General features: G+C 39.6%; 1 protein-coding gene across 1 annotated transcript in view; it reads left to right on the top strand.

The window, feature by feature from the left end:
- LOC138811391 (lysophospholipid acyltransferase 2) overlaps positions 1–15960 on the top strand; it is a 118556-nt gene extending 102596 nt beyond the window's left edge. The window contains exons 9-13 of the mRNA XM_069999122.1: positions 2490–2593; positions 2893–2957; positions 4076–4208; positions 8581–8732; positions 10340–15960. Coding sequence (XP_069855223.1) covers positions 2490–2593; positions 2893–2957; positions 4076–4208; positions 8581–8732; positions 10340–10565 — 680 coding nt within the window. The 3' untranslated portion in view covers positions 10566–15960. The remainder of the gene's footprint in view (positions 1–2489; positions 2594–2892; positions 2958–4075; positions 4209–8580; positions 8733–10339) is intronic.
- The last annotated feature ends 13 nt before the right edge of the window (positions 15961–15973 follow it).

Raw genomic sequence — 15973 nt, 5'->3', positions numbered from 1 at the left:
CCCATTTGGTTCTCAGATTGTAGCTTGATCTGTGAACGTCTGAGAATGTGTCATCAGGATTCCAGGAGCTCCAAAGTTATTCTTTCCTTGTTTTTGCTTTTGAGTTTTGATGATAATTTTAAATGAGCAGTGTGTTCTAGATCCTGTGGCTAATTTTTTTTGGGGGGGGCTGGAGGCCAAAATGAAGGAAAGGAGGAGCAAGAGATAGTGTCAGGAGGGAGGTATGACTATTCAGTAGCAATTTGTAGGGCTGTGCTGTATGTGTTATTAAACCATTTTTCTATCTATCTTATCTTATCTATCTATCTATCTATCTATCTATCTATCTATCTATCTATCTATCTATCTATCTATCTATCTACTTACTTTCTTATGGTGCCATTCCTGGGGCTTGAAATCAGGCTGGCGCTGTCCCCGAGCCTTTTTGCTCAATGCTAGCACTCTACCACTTGAGCCACAGCTCTACTTTGGCTCTACTTTGTTTTTTTTGTAGTTATTAGAGATGAGTCTCATGGGCTTTGCTACCATTGATAGCTTTGAACCACAATCCTTAGATCTCAGCCTCCCAGGCACCCAGCTCTATAACTGGATTTAAAAAAGAAGACTTTTTGTCAGTCATGATTCTTGAACTCAGGGCCTGGGCACTGTACCTGAGCTTTACTTCTCATGTCTAATGCTCTACCACTTTGAGCCCCAGCTCCATTTCAGGTTTTCTGGTTGAAAATTGGAGATAAGAGTTTCATAAACTTTCCTGCCTGGGCTGGTTTCGAACCACTATCTTCAAAACTCAACCTCCAGAGTAGCTAGGATTACAGGCATGAGTTACCAGTGCCCGGCTTATGACTGGGTTTTTTAAAAGGCATTATGCACTTGATTTAAATTCTGCTCTTGTTAGTAGACCCATGTCTTTTCCAACAGAGTGTGAGCAGAGTCATGAGCAGGCATATACTCCTTCTGCTTCCACTCAGCAGCCTGGGCCCTCCCTCAGTCAGCTGACTCAAGAAGATTCCAGAGAGCTTGAAGGAGGTGAACCCACAAGAAGCAAAGTGCCTGGTTCATTAAATAATACTGGTTTTATTTTTAATCCTAGTAAACATAAATGTTACTATATTAATTAACGTTGTATAAATACTTGACCAAAGGCTGCTGATCTCATTCAACTTGAGTGGTAAATCTTGCTTGTTTTTGTCCACAGGTATAGTTTTCCTAAATTCTGTTTAAGGGTACTAAGACAGTAATTAGTAACCATTTAAGGATAAAACTTAAATGTTGCATACTGACTATATTTAATATGCAAGCATATTATTTAGCAGGGTTTTTTTTTTTTTTTTTTTTTTTTTTTGTCGGTCGTGGGGCTTGAACTCTGGGCCTGGGCGCTGTCCCTCAGCTCTTCAGCTCAAGGCGAGCGCTCTACCACTTGAGCTACAGCGCCACTTCCGGTTTTCTGGTGGTTTATTGGAGATAGGAGTCTCACGGCCTCTTCTGCCCGGGCTGGCTTTGAACCACGATCCTCAGATCTCAGCCTCCTGAGTAGCTAGGATTACAGGCGTGAGCCACCAGCGCCCGGCTTTTAGCAGGGTTTTGATGGATTTCAGTTGTTCGTTCTCTCGTTATAGACCACACAATAGAAAGCTGAGCATTTCCCGTTGCTTATTTGAGGCAGAAACTTCATTTGAAGCTTGTCAAGCAGGTATATAAGGCAAAGGTGACAAGGTGAACATTGTGATGCAAAACATTGGAAAACAAATTTTGTAAACAGAATTGTAGAGTTGGTTCTGATAAACAGAAGAAAAATATTGTTAAAACCTGTTTTATATACTCTTATTTATAAAAAGGCCAACTACATGAATGATAGCAACATGGTAAGCCCAAGGCAAAGCTTCCTCGAGTAATTCCTCCCTGGGTGGCTGAGCACTCTCTGCTGCATTCCATTGAAGCACTCTTAAGTTGTTTCCTACACAGTCTATACCTCTGGGGAGCCAGTGGTCTTCTGAACTTTTAGACACTACCGGTGTTCATTCATGCCTAATGTCTGATGTTTTACTAGCTAACCAAAAGTCTTTGTGTATTTTCATTATATGTGATAATGTTGTTGGTCTTTCTTAAAAATTAGAATAAATCTACTTTAACTATTTAAAAATAAAAGTTATAAGCTGGGTGCAAATGGCTCTTGCCTATAATTCTAGCTACTCAGGAGGCTAAGATCAGAGCATTGCAGTTCAAAGCTAGCCTGGGCAGGAAAGTCCGTGAGACTTTCCATGGTGCAAAAGACTGGTAGTTAGTCCCCGATTAACTACCAGAAAATCTGAAGTAGAGCTGTGACCCAAAGTGGTAGAACAATAGCCTTGAGCAGAAAAGCTCAGGGACAGTTTGGAGGCCTTGAATTCAAGCCCTGTGGACCAAAAAATGAATTAAAGACTTAGTATATGACAACATACATTATCTTGGGAAATAAAGTTATAAAGTTTCTCTTTTTTGCTTTGTTACAGCTGATGCGATTAATAATGCCGCAGGTTTTGGTTTCCGAGGCTATGACAGAAATGGAGTGGCTCGTTGGGATCTAGTTTCCAATTTGAGAATTCAGCAAATAGAGGTTCGTGCATCACTAACAAGTTAGTTGCCAGTGATCATTTATGATGTGCTGTCCCAAGAGTGGTATGGAAAGATTTTTAATTACAATAATATCAAATAATCAATAATATTCAAAACGTCCTCATCATGGACCATGTGCCTCAGCCACCAAGGATGCAGTGAGCAAGGCCAGTGAGGGCTGTGCTTCAGGGCTGTGTGAGTGTGAGAGTGTGTGAGTGTGTGTTTTACACAGTAAAGTATTACTACTAATATTTAAAGCTTCTATTGCTGGCCAAACAAAAGGGTTTCTTTGTTTTTCAGATGTCAACAAGTTTTAAGATGTTCCTTGATAATTGGAATATCCAGACAGCACTTTGGCTCAAAAGGTATGTTCCACAGGAACACTCTTTACTTGGCATTTCGTGTATAAGGTTGACCTTCACTGAGTTCAGATTTTGTTACGTTTACAGTGTGTTGAGTGACATGGTAGCTTTGGTGTTATCCAGAAAGAACATTAGCGTCCACCAAAGGAAGTGTGCTAGACTTTATCAGAACAGTTGGTGCTATGTGAAGAGTATCCCCAACCCACTGCCCTCCACCTGCCTTTTGCTTGGCCTTATGGGGGATCCCCACTGTCCTTTGTGGCCTGTACTCATCCACTGGAGATTTACGTGGGGAAAAATAAAAGCCTGTACACAGTCACTCTGCATATGGCCCTGGATTTCTGGAAGTGTTCCAGTTTTGGGCTTTCTGAGTTAGGCACGGGATACACAGGACACAAGATGAAAAGGCTCAGTTCGACACAGCAGTCACAGAAAATGGTGAAAATATCGTTGGAAAGACAAGTTTGTGGTGAGACACATGGGGTTCTCTATAGTGAGGATTATGAGCAAGGGTAGGAACAGTGAATACAAGACAAGCTTCTCAGAAGTAGCTGGAACTTGAGCCAGGACTTTGTTAGGAGACAGAAGGCAGGAAGGGAGGGTGCAGATACCCTTGGCGTGATCCATCTTGAATTTACTCCACAGATCCTGCCCCTGTACAGGCAGTGCTCAGAGCAGACTGCTTTGTGGTGTCCTTTGTAAAATGACAACTGAGTGTCTTTATTCCTTGAGATGTTCCAGATCGCCCTCTCATCACTTCATGATCCTAGCCAGTCTTCCAAAGGCTTTCCCTTCGAAAATTGTTTTCACCTGCATTTTGCACTGTGTTATAGGACTATTAGACTAAGGACTCCCATTGCCAAAAACAGTCATGCTATTAGCTCAAAGTTCTTCGTGCATTGAAAGTGGTTATATATACCAGTAAGAATTAAATTTATGCTTCTAAATTTGACACAAAATAACTACAATTTCCCTGAGGTTGCAGACCAAGTTAGTGCTCAAGATAAACGGTGTTGCTTTCCTGGCTACCCTAATCCTGCCAGGTAATGCAAGGATTGTTGCTGGGTTTGTGAACTCAGATCTGCTCACTGCTCTTGGCTCTCTGTGTGTTTTGTTTCTAGGGTGTGTTATGAACGTGCATCCTTCAGTCCAACCATCCAGACATTCATTCTGTCTGCCATTTGGCATGGGGTATACCCAGGATATTACCTCACCTTTCTAACAGGGGTATTAATGACATTAGCAGCGCGAGCTGTAAGTATCAAGAATTTACTTTTATAATTCAGTAAGTCTTTTGTATAAGGTAGACAGTATCTCCTTGGCTGTGGTCAGCCCTGATCTGCCCACTCAAAAGATAGATATATAACTGTGTGCTTACCACATTCCAGGCTCCATGCCTATGTGTCTGAGGAGATGTGTCTTCCTTCCTGTGCCTACCACATAGTAGGCACTCTCAAAATGTTACTTATCTTTACTGAACATTCTGAAGAGATAAAGCAGTTAAATAAAGGTGATCAGAGTGGTAGATTTATTTTAAACAATTTCCTAGAAGATATGTAAAGTGTGAGTATCACAATCTTAGCAGAAGGGATGGACCATGCTTGGAGAGGCATCATGTTAGAAACATGGCACTGTTCTTTAGAATAGTTGCTTGATTGGAAACTGGGCAGTGTGTTGGAAAACAACTGAAAGAGCTTGGTAATATGGGAGAGGAAGGAGAAGAATAATTTAGCATAAGGAAAGTCAGAGGAAAGTGGCATGAGTGTTTGAAAGTTTTTTAGTTTTTTTTTGCCAGTCCTTGGCTTGAACTCTGGGCCTGCACACTGTCCCTGAGCTTCTTTGGCTCAGGGCTAGTGCTCTACTACTTGAGCCACAGCGCCATTTCTGAGTGGTTTATTAGAGATATGAGTCTCATGGACTTTCCTGCCTGGGCTAGCTTCGAACTGCAGTCCTCAGGTCTCAGCCTCCTGAGTAGCTTAGGATTACAGGTGTGAGCCACTCCTGTCCAGCTTGTTTGAAAGTATTTAAGCAAGCTTTTTGTAGTAATTTTAGCTAATATGCTTTCATTTAACAAACCAACAGATGTTTACCAGTGTTTGACTGTATTCAATTTAAGGTACTTGGGGAATATATAAAGGAAATACCAAGAAGTGTTAACGATGCTAATTATTCATGAAACTGAGATTCGGAGGATTGTGGTTCAAGGCCACCCTGGACAAAAAAGTTTGCTAGACTTTCTCTCTAAAGTAACCAGCAAAAAGTAGGGCTGGAAGCATGGCCTATATTATAGAGTGCCAGCCTAGTAAGTGCAAGGCCCTGAGTTTTTTTTTTTTTAAATATTAACTAAGGGCTATACTTTTCAGTAGTTCATAGTCTACTTAGGGGTATAAGTATGTGCACATGCACATATGTTTATGTGTATTCTCTGTGTGTATGTGCATACCCACACATGCCTCACAGATGCGTGATAGACTCCATGATAGACTTAGGATAAAGACAAGTCTTTCTTGCTTAGTTCAGCAGAGGTATCTTCATTATGAAAGTGTTTAGATCTGAGCTTTGAAAAGTGGAAATTTTTGCAGTGCTGAGTAAATTAGGAAGAACAAGACATGAGTGACGAGAGAAAAGCTCGCTGAGCACATGGTCCATCTGGGGAATGACAAGTAAATCTAAATGGAGCGGAGAACGCATGTGTGCATGGGGAGTGAGTAGCACTGTGCATGAAATGGGGAAAAGAAGGAGGGACGAAGGTAATAAATAATAAAAAGAACTTGAACACCACACTGGTAACAAGCTAAATCCCCTTTGGAAGTCAGGCAAGGTCTGCTTGGTGTGGGGGGAAGAGGGGTCTGTTTTGGTGCTGAGGATTGTAGGTTTATACCAAGGGCCTTGCAATTGCTAGACAAACTTTCTACCACTGAGCTACATAAATAGCCAGGTAAGATTTATAAATGTGGCATGGAATGCTGAAAACCTTTCTGGAGGAAATGGATTTATCTTTGGACAGAATGGACAGGAGTAAGTGGCCTAGAAAAGAATTGTGGAAGAATTCACATGTGCCAGGATTTGGTTCTGGCCACTAAGAATGATGGTCTCTAGATGGAAAACCATTGTATAAATGAACCCACCTCAGAGAAATAAATCCATGCAGCCTTACATGGCACATTACACAAGAAAGAAGGATGCAGGAAAAACTGGGAGAGAGTAAAGGAGGAGTGCCATTGTCTAAAAAGAAATACACTAGCCAGGCACTGGTGACTCACATCTGTAATTCTGGCTACTCAGGAGGCAGAGCTCAGAGGATCACAGTTCAAAGCCAGCCTGCGCAGGAAAGTCCATAAGACATTTACCTGCCATTAATCACAGAAAAAAACTGAAAGTAGAGCTGTGGCTAAAGTGGTAGAGTGAGTCAGTGAAGCGTGCATGCAGCCCAAGGCATCTAAGGGCATCACAGCCCTGTTACTGCTGAATCTCGGGTGGCTTAACGCCACTTGTCTACACAGACCCTCAAAACAAAGACAGCCTGAATGGTATAATCCAAACAAGATGAAAAATTCCCATCCAAACTCATCCACCCAGTGAAACTATCATTTACATTTGATGGTAAAAGCAAAACCTTCCATGACAAACAAACATTAGAGGAATTCATGATCACTAAACCAGCATTACAAAGAATTCTGAAGGGAGAAAACAATCAAGATCAAGAAAACACATCAGACAAAAATCACTAGATCAATTTAGTAATCACAGGAAAAGGAAAAAACAAAGTACAGGAAATCAGGAAAATGGCAGGAAGCATGACACATCTCTTTAGAATAACCCTAAATACTAATGGACTCAATTCTCCAATCAAATAACCATTGGATAAAAAATAAGATCCTTCCATTGTTTGCACTCTGTTTTAGGTTATTGTTGAATTGATTAAAGCTTCCACCAACTATATGTCTTAATATATTACCTGTATGTCACATTTATTGAATAAATAAAAGATACTAATCTCTGGTCTTAGATAAAAGAATTCAGATACAGATATTTGCACAAAATAACATACCTTTAGGTTTCCAGAACATCATAAAGGCCACCAAGCTAACTTAAAATAGAAACAGCCTTATTGCAAAGAAAAAGAAGAGAGCCCAAGGACAGCCTTGGAGCCTAGAGTTCAAGCCCCAGGACCAGCAAAAACTAAATAAGTGTATTCTTTACCTGACTTACGCAACTGTAACTCCTTTATAATAACAATAAAAAGTTAACTTTAAAAAAGGAGGAATGCAGTGGAAAACAAAACCATGTTTAGTTAAATCTGCACATTCCAAAACTGAAATATTATGACTACTTCAAAAGCTTTTCTAAAAAATTATAAAATTATGGATATTAGAAAACAGCTTCTTTTGTCTGGGGATATAGCTCATTGGTAGAGCGCTGATCTATTATGAATGAAGGACTGGGATCAAGTCTAACACAAAAAACAGGAAAGAAAACTTCTGTATATAGTCCTTTTGGTCTGTCACAGATGTAGAAGTTGAGCTGGAGGTGAGGATGTCTGCTCCATAGTGGTAGAGAATGTCAAATAAATAAACGAGAGAGAGAGAGAGAGAGAGAGAGAGAGAGAGAGAGTTATGTAATTTACCAGGTAACACATTGCCACACTGCTCTTTTGGGAAGTAAGAGAGAGAGAGAGAGAGAGAGAGAGAGAGAGAGAGAGAGAGAGAGAGAGAGAGTGTGTGTGTGTGTGTGTGTGTGTGTGTGTGTGTGTGTGTGTGTGTGATGTAATTTACCAGGTAACACATTGCCACACTGCTCTTTTGGGAAACTTCTCATTTTAATACAATTTTAAATAACAGAAAAGTGTCAAAGAGCCTGTTTCCATATACCACATCTTGCCCCTACACAGCCTTTTCTTCCCTGCCACACCTGTGTTGGTTTTGTGGGAACCAGCTTTCTTCTTTTATTGTTATATTACATTTACATAATTCAAGTAATAAGTACATTTCTTTTGGGACAGTGTCACCCCTAGCCTTGTTCTTTCCCAGTTTTCCCTCCCAACCCCTCCTGCAAGTTGTATAGTTCATTTTCAGCATAGTGTCTAGTGAGTACTGCTGCATTTGTTCACCCTTCTTCCTTCCATTTCATTTTTGTTTTTGTTTTGTTTTTGGCCAGTACTGGGGCTTGAACTTGGCCTGGGCACAGTCCCTGTTGCTCAAGACTAGCATTCTACCACTTGACCCAAAGCACCACTTCTGGATTTTTCTGTGTGTGTGGCACTGAGGGATCAAACCCAGGGCTTCATGTATGCTAGGCAAACACTCCACTACCTAGCTCTGTCCCTCCATTTCTCTGCCCCTCTTACCCTCCCAAAGACAGGTGAATGAGCAAGACAAAAATAAAAGAAAACAAAAACTACAACAAAGGAAAGAAAAACCTTTTGTTTCCGTTTTCTGGAGTTCATTTTGATCAGTATTATTTTATGTGGTCACAGAGGCATACAGGGAACCAGCTTCCTGCAGCAGATGCAGTTAGAGTCCCACCAGAGGTGAGAGTGTTGTAGTCAACACCCTGAGACCAGGATCATTTAATAAATAATGTTAACTTAAAGATGTTACAGATGTTTTTTATTTCTTTGTTTCAGATGAGAAATAACTGTAGACATTATTTCATCGAACCACCCCAACTTAAATTATTTTATGATGTCATAACATGGGTAGTAACACAAATAGCAATAAGTTACACAGTTGTGCCATTTGTCCTTCTTTCTATAAAACCATCGTTTATGTTTTACAGGTAAGTGTTACTCTTTCTTAAAAGGTGTCAGGTGGAGTAGCTATTTTTAAAAGGAAGTTCTTCTATTAGATGGTACTCGTAGCATAGCCTTGTGGATTACCAGTTCCTATTTCATCCTCAGCTAAGCAGTCACGAGTTTCTTCATGGGTTGACTCATCCCACTCAGCCCAGAGTGGGACTTGCCCTGGCAGAGGTTACTGGGTGAGTGGCCACACTGGAGAAGAAGACATGTAATCGTTAATTACCTCAAGTAAGGATTGAAGAAAAGTTCTCATGGTTCTAACCCCTGTCTAGTAAGGGACTTTGAATTTCATCTGTCTCTGTCTCTGTCTCTGTCTCTGTCTTGTCTGTCTGTCTATCTAGCTAGCTATCTATCTCCTTTCCCCATTCCACCAAATTCCCACCCCCCAAATTTGGTACCTTAGAGATAAAAAGTTGTCTGTTCGTAAGTTGTTTTTTTTTTGGGGGGGGGGGTTCCGGTCGTGGGGCCTGAACTCTGGGCCTGGGCGCTGTCCCTCAGTTCTTCAGCCCAAGGCTAGCGCTCTACCACTTGAGTCATAGCACCACTTCCGGCTTTTTTTTTCTGCTTATGTGGTGCTGAGGAATCGAACCCAGGGCCTCATGCATGCAAGGCAAGCGCTCTATCACTGAGCCATCTTCCCAGCCCCTGTTCGTGAGTTCTTTGTTAGCATAAGATGTAAGAGTGACTTAGCACAGTATATAGTAAAAAATTGTGGACTCAAATATGACAATAATCATACAAGAACACATGACACCACTGGTGAAATTCTCATTTTAACAAAATTACTTACTTTAAAAAGCATTTGGGCAGGTCACTGGTGGCTCATGCCTATTTGAGAATTGACATTGGAGTAAGCCTAGGTAGATGAATCTTCAAGATTCTTTTTCTCCAACTAACAGCAAAAAAAGCAGGAGCGTAAGGGCCTGAGCGCGCGCGCGCATACACACACACACACACACACACACACACACACACACACACACACACACACACACACACACACACACACACACACACACACACACACACACACACACACACACACGAGCTGTTTAGATTTTTTTTTAATCTAGATACCTCTTTTAAAAAGCACTTGAACTTCCAACTATTGGAGCTATTTGGGTCATATTTGGTTAGTTCTTAACTTGGGGGATGATGTTTCTAAAATGATTTCTAATGATGTGTTCCTTACTTGTGGAAGTCACCATCGAACAGCGTTGCTTCTGCACCCCTGGCCTTGTCATTTCAGTCTGCTGTGGACCTCAGGGGAGGCTGTAGGTCCCCTCTGCTGCTGTTCCCTGGGCTGATTCAGCCCTTGATCAGGGCACTTGGGGAGATGATTTGCAGTTTGTCCTTGTGCTTTAATAAGCACTTTTTTGGGTATGTCTGGTTTAGCTTTATGACCATTACAAAACAGTGATTTAATTTGATACCTATAAGCAGTGTGGTTTCTATAATGTTTTATAATTTTTTTCAGCGTACACTGTAGAGTTCATCTTCTGAGGGGAAAACTAGAATAATAAACACATCCTAAGAGAGTAATGGTAGTGTGATTACAATTTAATAAACTGTTCTTCTTTTTCAGCTCCTGGTGTTACTGTCTTCACATTTGTGGCATCTTAGTATTATTGTTGTTGCCGGTGAAAAAAACTCACAGAGGAGAGAATACACATGAAAAAGCTCAGCTCTCACGATCCAAAAAATTTGATGAAAGAGAAAATTCTTTGGGACAAAACAGTTTTTCCACTGCAAACAACATTTGTAATCAAGACCAAGATATAGCCTCTAGACATCCGTCACTCAAGCAGTGACGGGAGGACGCCCTGGTGACTGTTTTCCAGATGTGGACAGAAACCAATCTTAGCACCTTTCCAGGGGGTTTGTATTTGTTTGAAAAGAGGTTACCTGAGGAAAAAGGGACTGTGATCGATAAGGAGGTTCCTGTATACCAGATTGGATATGGAATGAAATAACCCCACCCATGCCATGTCCCTGTGGGTCACGCCTTATATAAAAATATTCCCATATTTCAATGGGGCACTCTGACCTCAGCATATGTCCTTAAGGTCATATGTGTGCCCTGTTGCTGAATGTACGTTGCGTATCCCAAGGCACTGAAGAGGTGGAAAATAATTGTGTCAATCTGGATGATTGAAAGATTCACTTTTCAAAATGAATGTCTTGCCTTAAACCTTCTATTTCCCGAAATAATTGTTTCTACATGGTATTTTCAAGTGTAATATTGTGAGAAGACTATCTCAATTTTGATGTTGTATGCTATAATGGAATTTAGGAGGAATTTTAAACAGATATTTAAGATAGTGGCTACTTTAAAATGCAATAAACATCTCAGTATTTGAAGGGTTTTCTTAAAGTATCTCAAGTGACTATAATACAGAACAGTAATGGATGCCAAATTATAGGCAGCTTGTTCTGCTGGACAGCTTAATTACCTGTGTCAGAGAGCCCTTCCAAGAGGAGTTCCTTCAGCATAATTAAAGGTTGGCAGTATAATATTTTAAGCTGATTTCCTTAAAAATAAGTAAGGGAGATGAGGCCAGAAGGTGCTAGTGAAGAAAACATCGTGTGGCTGGAACTAGAGGCAAAGGTGTTCCCTCCTGTGTCCCAATTCAGTTAAATAACTGATAACTACATGGGACTTGTAGATGAAATTTATTGGGCATAAATTACTTAGAATTAGAGGAATTATGAGAGTAACAGTGATAGATGACTTGAAGGTTTGAAAGGAATCTCTAGTAATTAAGGTTACTATCTGCCTAATCAATTTCTTGTCCTTACACTTTAATTTCCTATTTGGGGAAGTCTTAAGGAAATGAAAATTTAGTCACTGAGTCTAAATGATGTTTGTTTGTTTTTTTAGAATAACTCTAACTCTCACATTAAAATTTTTCTGTTAACACTTGTTAAATGAGTTTTAGAGTCTATAAAAGGAAAATGGGCTATTTCACCATGAATAACTTGCCTTGAGTTATTAGGTGTCTGCGTTAACTCCAAGAGGAGTGTTGTGCGGGCAGGTGCCGCTGCAGGCACTGACCTCAGCCACACGGACCAGGTCATGCTCTGTGGGAGGGGAGGAGCAGGGCCTGTAACTTCACTGTTGTTTAATCAATCTTTTGTGGAATTTGTTTTCTTTCTGCCTTAACTTTTCAAATGAAATGAAAAGTGTCTATCCTGAGTCTCTCTCTCGTTGATGAGTAATATGTTTGCAGGCAAAGTTAAGGAGGAAACAACAATGTGATTTAAACTGTCTCAACTAAAGAAGGCAAAATCACTATGCTTTGGGTGTTCTGAAGTCTTGTCTGCAAGAATGACAGTACATTGTTTCAGGACTTTGAGAAATAGCCTCACCTATTTTCATTCTTTGCAGACAGAAACTGTTCCCGTCAGAAGAGGTAACCCCTTCCCATCTCTCCCAGGAAAAAATAAATAGCTGAACTCTAGATTTTCTTAGTGTTGTTACCATGCACTAGAGTTCAGGTAGCTATACAACCTAAGAGGATAGAAAAGAGTGCTTGTAGAACAGAGAGGCCCCAAAATGTGTCCTCAGTTTACTGAATGCTGCAGGGAATCTGATCACTATTAAAGAAAGAGAACAAACCCAGTGTTGAAAGGACAGCCTCAGGCATGTCATAAGTGAAACCCAGCAAGCTCAATAAAAGCCTTTGGATATTTTATTGGTTTAGTTTATCCAGCCACTTGCAAAAATAATCACCATTCATTTTATTGCCTGAATATATTTTATTTCTCAGCCTAAGTCACTATTAGCTTCCTTCTTGCCCAGTGAATATGCAGTTGAGACCCATCCACAGAGCAAGACACATTGGGTACATCTTCTAGCTACTTAGAAGATGATACATCACTTACTCTCATCCCCCCTGAATCTACTCATTGCTTTTATGAAACTTTTTGTATAGCTGTTTTCTGGTTTGGAGAAATAATCTCAAATACAAAATTCAAAAGGAAAGCTCAAGAAATAACTTTAATTATCCACACAATTTTTCTCAAGAAAGAGTTTCTTTCTTGTGTGTGTTGATCCTGGGGCTTGAACTCAGCTGTTTACTTTTGGGTGTTTTTTTTTTTACTCATAGCTGACACGTCACTTGAGCCACACCTCCAATTCCTGCCTTTTGCAGATAGTTCAGAGGATTTTTCTGCCCGGGCTGGCTTCAAATCTCAATCCTCAGATTTCAGCCTCCTGAGTTGCCAGGATTACTGGCGTGAGCCACCAGTACCAAACTTAAGATGTTATGTTTTAGAAAATGAATATACCTTGCAGTGTGGCAAATACTACTGTATTTCTTAACAGTAGAAGAATTTAAAAATGAGTATGTCTCTCCTACTGTTAAGTATAAAAGGATTCATTCAATATGTGCTTGCTTTTTATTAAACAACCAGAATAAGATTCAGTGTGTATATCTGTCATATTTTTCCATTTTTCATGTACTGTAAAGTCACTCCAGACATGATCAATCAACATCATGTACATTTTTGTTTATATTGCTCAGGGAAAGATGAACAAATGTAACTTTTCCCTCATTTTCATTTTCTTAAAACAATAATAGTTACTTTAATGTGATATGCCCCAGGGTCATCACTTTGCAAATAGCTAGTGACTGGTTTTTCTTTTTGAAGTAAACATGATGTTGGAACTCAAGATGATTGGGGATTCTTGTTTAAAGTAAACATGATGTTGGAACTCGGGGTGATTGGGGGTCCTTTAGGTTTTTAAATGTCCAGAGGAGGAGTTGGAGGTGTGGCCAATGAGCAACAGCCAATGAACGAAAGCCCTAGATATCGAGTTTGAGTCCCGGTCTTGGACAAAAGTGAATAAATACCTAGAGTAACAGGGGAGATTTATTTGGTTTCAAAAATATCTAACTACTATGGCTATTATCAGCCACACCACGTCATTAAAAATGTTTTTGTTACGAAATTACCTTGTGCGTGACATACAAGATTTCCACACAGACCATTTTTGAGGAAATTTTGCAGTAAAAAGGAGTTTCTGAAAGAAGGCAGTGACTCCCTGTAAGCAACAGTTGAGGAGAGGGATATTGGATCTTCCCCTGGCCCAGCCCTGGGTGGGGAAGAGTGAGGTCTGCAGGAGTCAAGGGTCAGACTGCAGAGAGGAGTCACAGTCCAGTAACTCTAGTTTTATTAAGGTAGCTCATGTTATAAAAGGGTTGTCATAACAACAAGAGAAAAGCCTCTTAATCCATTAACCCAGAAACTGTGGGAACAGATCATTTCTGCTTAATATAGCCCTTAAAATGGCTCTTTCATAGTGAAATAGTCCCTACTAGAAAACAAGCAAACAAAAAACATTTCCCTCTGCTCTCTCTGCTTTTTTGGTTTCTGCTTGTATGTTGAACTGAAGAAGATATATATATACTATTAAATATTTTATATAATTTACTGACTTTACTAGAAGGGTTTGCAACTACATAACATCTCAAATGTTATTTCATTCAAAAAATTAGTTATACTATTTTAAACTGCAGACAAAAATTACTTTAAAATTTTGCCAGCAAAATAATTGTGTACAAGTTCTACTTTTATTTCAGGATTAGATTAAAACTTTTAGGACAAGAATCTTTCCTATTTAAATTCATACCTTGTAAATATTTAATTTGTATATTGGTGAAGAAATCTGGACATGTATACTTACTCTTGTTTCCTTATCAGTCTTTCATAATTATTAGTTAATTGATTTTAGGATTTCTACAGTATAATTGACAGAAAAAATTATTTGAGAGAAGAATTGTTTTAAAATAATGTCTATTCAGTGTCCAAAGTTTTAGACATAAACCAGTAGTGTTCTGAGGGTTTTATTCAGGCATCAATAGCCTCTCCTGGCTGAAACTGAATACACCCAATTTAACATAGGTGCAGCGTTCTGGCTAACACTGTGAATATAACCTCAGTTGCTCATGAGGACTTAATACACCCAACCCAGAGGCATCTAGTGGACAGCTGATGATTTATACACAACTCGGATGCTAAATTTCTGCTTTCTACTGCCCTTGTAAAAGTGGGTTTATATCGGTGTGGGTTTCTAATGTTCAAGAAAATATGTACATTTACAATGAAATCCACACTGACATTTGAGTTTGATGAGCCAAAATGTAGAGGGCTTTACGGTGTTCTGCAAAACCACATGTAGCCCAATATAGTTGTAATAGTAACTCTTTGGAGAAGAAAGCTTAAAATGAAATCTCCCATGTGGATATTTTGTAGGAATGAATGCTCTCGTAATCAGAGATAAAGCTACTCTTTGAGGCTCTTGCTGCACAGAGGAAGCAGCCAGTGAGATTTTAACTGGCAGGCTGCTTAATAATGTTTTGTATGTTTTAAAATAATATTTATTTTAATAGATTTTTAGCATAATGCAAACCCCAGTAAAGAACTGAGCTTCATAAGTCATTGTTAGGAAAACTGTGAAACAGAACCTAAAGACACATTTTTATGCCAACTAATTTGTCTTGCCTGTAAAACTGATTATAATTCTTCATTTAATACAACTTTTATAAAGCAGAAAAAAAGACCCAACCCCAAACTAGCCTATATATTCTATAAATAGTAGGTAAAGAACCTTGTAAAACCCTTGTCTGAAGTGATATGTAGTCATCTCTACCCAGTGAAACATAGTCATCTCTAGCCATGTTTTGTTACATTTTGCTACTGTGAAAAAAAGGAAAGACAGTGAAAAAACTTTACCAGATGACCAATTTTTTAATACTATATTTGAAATAGAAAAGTGGCTGCTGTTTGCTGGAGTCTTAAGTCAGTATTTCCTACCCAGTCTAGTTTGTGCTAACCTCTTGGAGAGATTGATTTGTCAATATTGTTCTGTTCTTTCTTGGGAAAGGACATGTGTGGGCAGTTCTCAACCTTTAAGCATCTTTGGTTTTGTCTACACAGTTTGCCAATGAAGTACATTTGCTGCTGACTTTTTCTCACATGCACACACAGACTCAGATGTTGAACACAACTATGTTCCATGCAGTCTTGTTCATCTTCTGTCCCCTTTATGTCACTGCTGCCCCAGGTCAGAAGGGGCCTGACATAAGGTAGCAAGAATGAAGTAAGTGAAACTGGCCGAGGTGAACAGTTTTCTGGCAGTAGATGAAATGTGCGCTTCCATTCCTGACTTCCATTTAAAGCGGTTTTCTGACTTCTGCCCAGTAGTAGTCGAACC

The sequence above is a fragment of the Dipodomys merriami genome, unplaced genomic scaffold (genome assembly GCF_024711535.1).
Source record: "Dipodomys merriami isolate MVZ:Mamm:240054 unplaced genomic scaffold, mDipMer1.0.p SCAF_524, whole genome shotgun sequence".
NCBI lineage: Eukaryota > Metazoa > Chordata > Mammalia > Rodentia > Heteromyidae > Dipodomys > Dipodomys merriami.
Note: the sequence above shows the minus strand (reverse complement) of the source record. Positions and strands in the feature narration are given on the sequence as shown.